This window comes from Arachis ipaensis, chromosome B3, assembly GCF_059453495.1.
Source record: "Arachis ipaensis isolate K30076 ecotype BB chromosome B3, ASM5945349v1, whole genome shotgun sequence".
Classification (NCBI taxonomy): domain Eukaryota; kingdom Viridiplantae; phylum Streptophyta; class Magnoliopsida; order Fabales; family Fabaceae; genus Arachis; species Arachis ipaensis.
Window position 1 is genome coordinate 28621834 of NC_142438.1, and position 11387 is coordinate 28633220.

The window sequence follows — 11387 nt, forward strand, 5'->3', positions numbered from 1 at the left end:
TTAAAAGAAAATACACTAATCGTTACTAACGTTTAAAAATAAAAAAATAAAATTGTCAATAAAAAAAATCGGCACTAACGATTTTTTTTTGTGTTAGAGATTCCAAATATAAATCGTGACTTCTGATTTTAGTGAGGACAAAATTTTGTCCTTTCTCAAATCGTTAATCATGTTTTGTGTTATCTTTATCACTTCTTCAAATCGTAAGTAACTATTTGTTCTAGCACCGACCTATCTCCATATCGACGCATTATACTAAATTTGCATAATATCTTCGTATTATACCATCATTTTACGATATCCTAAAAAATTAGCCCTTTTTAAAATATAAATGGCTCATCTTTTTACACAAAATATATATATATATATATATATATATATATATATATATATATATTTTTTTTTTTTTCTTGCAATTTATTATTTCATGACAAATATTTTAACGAACAATATTGGATGATTAACAGAATTTAGTATTTTTTGTTAAAATTTAATTAATTTTAAATATTAAAAATTAAATTTTAAATTTAAATAATATAAAAATAAGATATTGACTCAAAATATTGGCTGACATTAATAAAAAATATTGGCACTCAATATTTTTCTATTTCAATACTCAATTTTTCAGATATCTTCTATCTTGCCTCTATCAATGAAATGGAAATTTCATTAGTGGAAGAGAGTTCATGTTTGCTTGTTGAAGAACCCACTTCATGTGGATAAAACCCTGGTTGCCTTGGATTAGGCAATGCTCTCTCACCATTCAACATTAGAACAACAGAAGACATGTCCGGCCTATCATCTGGCCTCTCTTGCACACACAATAGCCCTATGTGAATGCACCTTATCACTTCTGATATAATAACTGAATCTCTCATAAAGCTATCCATAAGTTCCAATGGCCTACCCTCACTCCACAATCTCCATGCCTGAAATACATTCGAGTATAAGAGAAATATGATGCTAATACTCACTTAAAGAAGTTGACTAATATTCATAATAACCAACTTGTGCTTGAATCAACTAATAGTGTGACACTCTGTACAGGTCAACATACTATCGTTCTTGCATTCCAATATAATATTTCTTAAATATTTTTCATTTTACCATCTGCACAATGTTAAACATAATATAACTATAAATGAGTTATTAAAAAACGGTAATCTTACAAGCAATATCAATCAATTCTTAATTTTAAATTCTTTTAAGTAGTATGCTAATAACTAAAATGACGTATATAATGCATCAGAGAAAGTAGAAAGTTGTGACAAAATGTTCACTTTAGGCTTACATGTCCAAGAAGGTTATGATGATGTTGCTCTTCAAAAAATTCTCTGTTCTTTCTCCCACTAAGCATCTCTAGCACAATAACACCGAAGCTAAAGACATCAGACTTAACTGAATAAGATCCATAAACAGCATACTCAGGAGGCATATAACCACTGTAACATAAAAGGAAAACAAAATAAAGATAATGAGAAATTAAGTATTGTGAATTTATAATATAGTAATTGACTCCAATTTTAGCATTCTTACTGAGTTCCTACTACTCTTATTGTGTTGGCCTCTACACGATCACCTCCAAAAACCCTCGCTAATCCAAAATCTGATATTTTTGGATTCATGTTACTGTCAAGGAGAATGTTACTGGTCTTTAGATCTCTGTGAATAATTCTTAGTCTTGAATCTTGATGAAGATAAAGAAGCCCTCTAGCAATTCCACTTATAATATGCAAACGCATATTCCAATGCAAAACTTTGCTTCCAGTTTGATCTGACATTAAATTTTCCATTTAATAGTTTATCATGAAACCTTTATATTCATCGTAAGGTTTAACAACTAATTACAAATGCAGAGAGGGTAGAAGGTCAAACCAAAAATGAAATGGTCCAAACTTCTGTTTGGCATGTATTCATAGATTAGGATTCTCTCATCATTGTCAATGCAACAACCAAGAAGTTTCACAAGATTTCTATGCTGAAGATTGGCAATCAGTGTAACCTCATTTTTGAATTCCTGGGGTCCCTGTCCAGATTTCAATGAGAGCCGCTTCACGGCTACCTCTCGCCCATTTGCTAGCACACCCTGTTGATCGTTATCTTATGATGTTAGAATTTTGGACTCTGCATATGGATTTATCATTACAAAGATGCTAAAATCTTGTCACCTTATAAACAGGTCCATATCCACCTTCCCCTAGTATGTTACTGGGAGAGAAGTGATCAGTTGCATTAGCTATGGTTGAAAAATCAAATGTGGGTAATTCAATATCTTCCTTCTCATATTTCTGAACCTGATTCACCTGGTTAATCCCTGTGTCCTCACCTGAAAATGGTACAAGACTTACCAAGGACAGTGTCATCTATAAAAGAGGTAAAACTAAAATTATTTCAAAACTTACCTGGCTTCTCATGTTTCTTTCTCCTTACATAGATGACATATCCAGCAATTAGGATCCCCAATATGATTATTCCACTTCCTACCAAAATCCCTGCTAGCTTTTTCTTGTTTGCTTTACTCCTTGAATTTCCTTACATGTTAATAGAACTGTTACTAGCAAGTTTCAGTAGAACACAGGGATATGTTCTTATCATTTTTTTTTTATGTTTCTATTTTCTACTTGCAATATTGATCATATTGTTAATCCTTGAAATTGTAATTATGACTTAGTTCAGTCCCTAACTTTTTAGCATGCTTAATTTAGTGCTAAGATTATATTATATTTTGTAACTCAATTTAGTCCCCTAGACTACATTTAGTCTCTCTTCAATCTTTTAGGGGAGATTAAATTAAATCATGAAGTGTAACTTCCAGGGATTAACTTAAACAATTTAAGAAGTTAAGGATTAAACTGAATTATGCTTACAATCTTAAACATGCATTATTCTTATGACGGTCTAGAAGTTTCAATCATTATGCGCATGCATCTTCTGATGGCAGAACAAGACTTGGTCAATCTAGTTGGGTATTTCATGCGGGAAACAATAAATATTAGTCAAATTGTCATCTAAATCCGCCTGACTCCTGGGTCCATCTAAAATTAAATTTAGTTTGCTGTGAAGGAAAATTAAGAACACAACCAACCCAGCATAAATGTCGAGACCAATTCATACATCATCATAGTTTATTAGATGACCAGTTTGAGAGTTAAAACCTGTTTGGTATGCATATATAATAATGATTTATAGAATTACAGTTAAACAATCAAGCTGATTCTTATCCATTTATTCGAACGACGGTGCGGCTCTTGAGAGAAAAAGATAGACACTTTGGCCCTTGACCCTGTTTGCCGTGAGACAGTGCCACCTTTATGTGAATTCAACCATGAATTGTTAATGGAAGAAACTTATTTAGATGTTACGTTAGTGACTTAGTGGACTAAATTCTTATAGAAATCCTCGGATTTACAGCTTTTACCAATTTGATTCTTCAGATTTCAATCGCACTATAGTGGTTCTTGAGATTGAGATTGAGCTTCGGATACTACAGTGGTTCTTAGACTCCTTTTGGGTACTAACTCAACAAAAATAAAAATAATTTGGCACTCATTTGCCACGCTATGGTGCTCAGAACTCAATCTCAAAAACTACTACAGTGTAATTAGAATTTAAAAGACTAAATTAGTGAAAGTCGTGAATTTGAGGGACTATTATGGGAATTTAGTTCATGTTATTGTGATAAAATGGTCATTAAGTACTATGCTACTAGGAAAGAAAAAAAATATAGATGCAAGGAAAAAAAATATAATAGGATGTATATACCTAATTCTGAAGCAGCCACTCTAATGAAAATATCTTGCCCTTCAGATTCTGACCTCATGTCGACGAGGCCATTAAACCAAATGATGCATCCACTTCCGCCATTTCTAACATCTAAACTTGCATACGCTGTGCAGCTGCAGTTTTTCAAGCACTTCTCCTCACATTCCTGCAAGTTCATGCTCTTATCGAACCACGACGAAGAAGTATCCGGCAACTTCACTCCTTTGTACGGCACAAACCCATCTCTCTCATCACAATCCAGATCCACCTTCCTAACACACCCACCGTTCAAATTCCCAGCAGACTTTAACACAAAACCGTCAAGGCAATCACATTGTGGAGAGTTATTAACATTGCACTCTGAATTTTCGCCACACAAACCATAATTATCACACTGATCCTGTGGACCAGCAAGAAAAAGCTGCCAAGTTTTGGTCTCAGAAGACCATAGAAACCGTTGCACGGTTCCCAGAGGTGTTATCATGTATCTAGAAACAATTGAAGCGTTTCTTGGCTCATATCCGAAGTGAACTTCTTGATCATTTAGTACAAAGGAAAAATTGAAGTACCTGTAGAGTGTTTCCCAAGGAACTCCACTGAAGAATAACCCGGTCCAAGAACCTATCCTATACAACCATGTTGATGAACCTTTTCCAATAACCAGTTGTGGAAAACCATGACCATCTAAGTGGTACAAAAATTCACCACTTCCAGGATCACCTGAATTCTTCCAAGACCTCAAAGAATTGTATACTCCGGTGACTCGATTAACGCGAAGCACCATCCCCGGGAGTAGCGTGTCGCCGGGGTAATCAAAACTCTGCCACAAAATATTCCCGCTGCTACTATTTCCTTTCCTCACAACCATGTTCCCTGTGTCTAACAGCAACAGAACAGGATCCGCTGCGGTTTCTGTTGCATTGGAAGACCAAATTACGGTCCCTGATCCATCAATTAGAACTGGATTTCCTCCATTGCTGACTTTGAACGTTGCTTCAGAGGTATTCACGGGGGTGTCTCTGTTTGCTACCCAAACAATTGTTCTAGGTGAAATATTCATGTACCATATACAGAAGTATAGGTTCTGTGAATTTCCAAAGCTGTGGAATCCAGCTTCGAAAATTCTAGCTGCGGAAATCAGTGTCTCGTTGTAATAAATTGATGTATTTGGAGTGATGGTTGTTAGACTAATGACCATGGCGGAGAAGGAGAATAAGAGGGAGCATAGAAAAAATACGTTATAGCTTGCCATTCTTTGATTTGCATCGGTTATTATTCATAAGGACTAAGGTTATTGAAAAGTTCAGCTCTAAATTTCATGTACGGGTATAAGATCATGTAGAATTTGGTCATAAAGAGAGTCGCTTTAAAATTATGTTTGGAATATTGTAATGTATATCGAAAAGACCAAAAGTTATGTAACTCTCAAGGTCAAGACATTAATGTATACGGTATGGTATCACATCTTACTTCTCTTGGTTTAAAGTTTAAACAGAGAAGTGTCAGCTCCTGAAAGGGAAAAGAAATGTATTAAGTGGTGATTCTTCCGTTATTCTTTATGCGATATTTTTATTGAAAATATAGCTATTTAAAAAATTTAAATTTAAGAATAATTTAAAAAGTAATATTGTCAAAAAATTTAATTAATGAAGATATAACAATAAAATAATTTTAACGTGTTTACAAATAATTCATAGTATAATGAGTACTTCAATAAGAAATTTTACATAAAAAATTTTAATTTTAATTACTAACATTGTAAACTATAACGACATCCAATCATATAATTTTTTTATAATCATATTCTTGTTTCGTATAACTATCTAAGCAGTGATTATAAAAGAAAAAATATATTTTTATTTGGTACAATACGTAATTGAATACATATTGTCAAAAAATTTAATTAATGAAGATATAACAATAAAATAATTTTAACGTGTTTACAAATAATTCATAGTATAATGAGTACTTCAATAAGAAATTTACAAAAAAAAATTTAATTTTAATTACTAACATTGTAAATTATAACGGACATCCAATCATATAATTTTTAATAATCATATTCTTGTTTTGTATAACTATTTAAGCAGTGATTATAAAAGAAAAAAAATTATTTTTATTTGGTACAATATGTAATTAGATATGTATGTAAAAAAATTTGACATTATTATTTCATGAAAATTAAATTAAAAAATTATTAGAGAAAAATTTAAACTAAATTGACAAATATAAAAAACAAAGAATTAAAGGAGTAGTTAAACATAAATTATTAAATTTGGTGTTCAGTCAACTCCGTGGGCAAAATGGATGTTAGAAAAGTCTTTATTGATGAGCGCTGCCCATTAGGCATAAGCAGCTGAGACTTTTGAAAGGAATATTTTAATTTCTGAAAGCCCTTGAAAGTTGAAACTGTACATTTTTATTTATACAAAAAGTTTTGTTAATAAATATTTTTAAAATATTCATTGAAAATGTCATAATAAAATTTTATGGAAAAAATATTATATAAATATATTGAAAAAAAATCTTTTATAAAATATTTTTTACTAATATTGTTGAGGTACATTTCAACTCTATAATCTCTTGTATAAAATTGATGAATTAAATGGGTTGGGAGGGATTTTATTATCTTTCATAAGATACAAAATTCTTATGCTATTATATTTACTTATTTATTTATTTTTTATCTAATAAATTTTTTATATTAAATCAATATAGTGAAAAATTACTCTCCCGTCATTGCTTGCGTGGGATTTTTTTTAAATAAATAAAATAAATATTTTATTTACTAAAATATGTAATTTATAGCATTTTTACTAAAATGAACCTTATTTCTTATCTCGTTTACACTGTAAACAAAATAAGGGACGAAACGATGTAGTTATATTAAGTTTACATGAGATTATGGCGCGCACCGATGCACAAGATGCGGATATCAACCGACTGACATGGCACATCACAGGAGCAATCGACTTTGAGGTTTGTGTTGTTTTTTGTTTTATATTTATGTTAAAACATACATATGTAACCATACTTAGGGTACTTTAATTTTATAGAAGTAGTATGCAATATATGTTGGACGAATGAATATATTGTTAGCAATGGTTTAAATGATAGTATATAATTTTAGGCATACTTTAAAATAGATTTGTCAGTTAAATATTTATTTAGATTTGTTTTTTTTAAACTAAATTATTAAGTATATGTTTATTAACTTAGTTATTAATTATTTAATTAAATATTTTTTAGTTAACTTAATTAAGTAACAAGATGTTTATTTTTTTAGTTATTAAATATTTAAGTAAATAGTTTATTTTAATTTTGTTATTAAATATTTATTTGTTGTTAGTTATTTAAGTAAATATTTTTACTTAATGTAAGTTATGAAGGAGATGAGAAATGAATGTTGTTATTAATTATTTAACTAAATATTTTTATTTAAATTACATTATATAGATGTTTATTAATTTAGTTATTTATTATTTAAATAAATATTTTTACTTAAATTAATTTAAAGGTAAATATTTATCGTTATTTGTTAAAATAGTTTAACTTATAATTCAAATTAATTTTTTATTGTAAAATTTTTATAGCTTGATAGATTTACACATTTTTTATTCGGATTTTTTTATTGTTCTCCAGAGTCCTCGTCTACTTCTTCCTAAAAGAGTGAGTCACACACTTCCATCACTGGACGCCATTGTCCCCTACCTGATGGAGGCTGGCTTCGGCGACGCCGTACCACTCAGAAATTTCATATTTGATAACTTTCTGATCACAGTATTTGTGGAGCACTGGCGTCCTATGACCCACACTTTTCGCTTTTCGTGGGGTGAGTGCACCATCACCCTCCAAGACGTCGCATACCATCTCGGGCTACGCACAAATAGAGAGCCAGTGGGTGAGTGCTTCTGTGATTTTCACACGTGGTATGGGACCGAGACTTGGAAGTTGGTGGAGCGGCTACTCGGTGCCAAGCCTCCTGCAATCCAGTGGTAGGGTGCACATAGGAAGTAGTCTTTCTCCCTCAAGCTGGCATGGCTTTGGGAGCGACTCCGACAGATATTTGATACAGATGATCCAGCCACTCTCCGACAGTACGCGAGGTGCTATATACTATTGATGATTGAAGGTTATCTGATGATTGATAGGTCAAATAATCAAGTCCATCTCCGGTGGCTCCCACTACTAGATGACTTTCAGAGGTGCCGTTCTCTGTTTTGGGGATCTGCAGTGCTAGTATGGGCGTACCATTTCCTATGCTCTGCAGCACACTGCTCCATCATAGACATCGCAAGGTGCACTCCTCTGCTAGTATCTTGGATATACCACAGATTTTCTCAATAGTGTCCACTTGAGTGACAGGTTTACATGTACTCCATGGCTACGAGGTAATTGTTCACTACGGTTTTATTATTCTTTATTTACGTAATTCAATATGATGTGCAATTAATTGAATAGTGGTTATTCTTGCAAATGTCTATAGGTTGACAGATATGACACAGAAGAGCAGGGACTAGCACGAATAGAGAGTCCTGTGATGGCATTGGGCATTGGATCAATTACTGTGGGATGAGATAAGCGAGTTACCCTTTTATTTGGTCAAAGTTGCATAAATTATTCAAACTTTCTTAGCCCTTATCACTAATGATCATTTCACAACGTCCATTGTAGTTCCTGTGGACTCCCTACGATGACCTTGCACTGCAGGACATCTACCTGCTATGGCTGGAGGGCAAGGTGGAGTGGGGATATGGATGTCTGTTGCTCCCCTCGTCTGCTTCAACATAGTTGAGTTTTACCATGTTGACCGAAATAAGCACCAGTTTAATGGCGAGCAGGGGACTCGCTTAATGTTGACAGGTTCCTGACTACCACAGGACGGGGAGAGAACGTCTGGTGGCCTACCAAGCTTTGTGAGTGGTACGATCAGTGGAGGGGTCGGTTTGAGGAGGGACACCGGATACCCATCCAGCCGTGCATAAACTATCGACCAACGCAGGAGTACTGGGATTGGTATCGGAAGGCTTGCCGTGTTAGACACTTATTTCGGAAGAATGTGCTTGATGACCCCAAGCTGTTGGACTTACCGAAAGACGTGCAGCCTACTGCTAGCCAGTAGAGGGACATTCTACATTTTCTCCAAGACGTCCCTGACCATCGTCGGCAGGCTAGGGAGGTTCGGGCAGACACCCGGAGGCTTACCAAGAGAGAGAGAGAGGGGTGTTAGAGAGTGAGGAGGAGCTGCAGCGCCCCAGAGGGACAGGGTTTGGCCTCGCAGGAACACTCTAGGAGGCTGCCACCCACTATCGTCAGCTCTCAGTGCAGCCTTGATCGCCTAGGATCTGTCAGAAATAATCAACAGGCCTTGCTGTGGAGTCAGATGTCGCCTCAGATTGGTAAGGAAGAAAGACCAGGACTTCGTGGTCTCAGACTCAATAATTGCAAAGGCTATAGGAAGGATATTGCTGTTATCGTCTTGTGCCACTGAAATAAGCAAAACACCACCATATTTGCCATACAGATGCGTGCCATTGATGGAGATGAACGACTTTCAATGCTTGAAAGTCTCCATACAAGCAGGGAAGGCCCAAACTACCTTATCAAACATGCTGCAATCACGCACCATAAGGTGCCCATCATAGTAGGTTACAGCCCTGATCTCACATATCGTTTCGGGACAGCAACTCTATAGTGCTTGCAGCAACCTCAGTACCTTATTGTATGACTCCTTCCAATCATCGTATATCTGGGCAATAACCTTTTGCTTTGCCATCCAGACCTTTCTATATGAGGATTTGAAGTGATAGCTTTGCCTAACTGTACTTTGTAGGACAGAGATGCTAACGGATGGTGAAGATTGTATGAACGGGAGGATGGCACGGTAGATGAGACTGCTGTCCAACTGTCAGTGGTCCTGAGACATGGTGGGTGCTAAACATGTGTACGCTCCTCCAACCCTATGCACCTCCCTAAAGAAATAAAACAACTGTGGTTGAGATGTACAACAAGCATAACAATGATAAATGAGAATATAGAACATAATTAAACTTGAACTTACTAATCCGAGATTCTGTCGGAGAACAACATGGAGATGCCAAGGACATCCTGCTTAAGATTTCTGCCAATGCCCATGATACTTTAATCTATCCGACTCCATGACTCGATACTTAGCACTTCTGTGAATACTGTAATTCTTCACACCCTGCATTACTACATCTCTGTTTTTGAATATGTGCCCAACCCGCAACTCCACACCACCGTCCAAGTTGTAAAAATCTTCACCCATGTTGGAAAATGGATTTTTCTCTTGCATTGCGTCTAGATCCAATGTATGATAGTGACTGAGTACAGATGACAAGGCCAGAATTGGGTGCAAGACAGGCAGAAGATACCGACATGATGCCTCGACCGAAGTCTCTGGTACAAACTCCTCCTCATCATCATCTTCAGAAGAACCACTCTCGTTGCTATCTGCAACATACTCCTTGTCAGAGTCCTCACCATCAACGTCCATGTCTTCCACTGGATTAGCAATGAGTAGCGATTTCGGTGCGAGAGGTGGGTCATCCTGCACAAAGTCCGACTGGCCAGATCCACCGCCACCGAAATAACCAACCTCCACAAAAAGCTCCATCACTTGCTCCGCTATGATTCATCCATGGATGTCAAACATCAAGCGCACATGCTCGTCGCCATGGAGGAAAAACAGACAAAATCGAAAAACTCTGTTTTCTATCGGTACTAGCAACCTATACCCCACCTTTCTGATCTCTTTTCTCCCGCTACCACCGACGCTATTCAATATCAGACTCTTCAACTCCGGAAAAGAACCTACGCGCCAGATACGCAACAAAATGGGATTATCACACTCAAATATTACTCCAGTATTACTATTTCTCATATGGCAATTGGGATACACAATTACAACTAGATAACCACTACTACTAGACATTTTGGCTTATTTTTCGGAAGAAAAAGGGTATAGAAGAAGAAGTGAAATATTTGTGAAGAATACAAAGGGTTGCACATCTTTTTATAGCTGCTGAAAATTTGTCATAACATATCTCATTTACACTATAAACGTCATAAATAATCTTGTATCTCGTTTCTAGTGTAAATGAAATAAAAGTACAGTGTAAACAAAATATACACGTATCCTATTCTATATCTTATCTCGTTTATAGTGAAAACGAGTTATGTGTATTTTTATTTTATTTATACTGTAAACAAGATAAAAAATAACGTGCATTTTAATAAAAATACTAAAAATTATATATTTTAGTAAATAAAATATATATTTATTTTAATTATTGAAAAGAGAAATCCTACTTGCGTGTGTGTGTGTGTTGTCAATCGGTTATCAACCGCAACTTCCGTGCCAGTTGGAAAAGTCATTTATAAAGAGTGCTACCTACGTGAACTTCACTTTGGAAAACATAAAATAACTGATGAATGTTTGAATATGATAAATTAAAATTATAATTTTTATGGTTTAGTATCTCTAGCTTGACCTAACGTAACTTATCAATCCCAACACATCTTTTTGGAGATATAATTGGGTTACATAATACTCAGATTAGACCGTATATCACGCTAAAATCAACAATAATCTGGTGTAAATT

At 34.8% G+C, this 11387-nt stretch overlaps 1 protein-coding gene across 2 annotated transcripts; it reads right to left on the reverse strand.

Moving 5' to 3' along the window:
- Positions 1 to 550: 550 nt before the first annotated feature.
- Positions 551 to 5212, reverse strand: LOC107630111 (G-type lectin S-receptor-like serine/threonine-protein kinase At4g27290). Of its 2 annotated transcripts, none has more exons than XR_001618139.3 (7): positions 3763 to 5212; positions 2403 to 2531; positions 2169 to 2326; positions 1876 to 2086; positions 1537 to 1774; positions 1292 to 1359; positions 551 to 929 (listed from the first exon to the last, which is right to left on the reverse strand). XR_001618139.3 is itself a non-coding variant. In XM_016333153.3 (7 exons), the coding sequence occupies exons 1-7, from the start codon at positions 5012 to 5014 to the stop codon at positions 636 to 638; spliced, it is 2433 nt and encodes an 810-aa protein (XP_016188639.1). In that variant the 5' UTR covers positions 5015 to 5211; the 3' UTR covers positions 551 to 635. The 2 variants fall into 2 exon arrangements, 1 of the variants encoding a protein (XP_016188639.1); XM_016333153.3 differs by having other exon boundaries at positions 1292 to 1442; positions 3763 to 5211.
- Positions 5213 to 11387: the final 6175 nt, after the last annotated feature.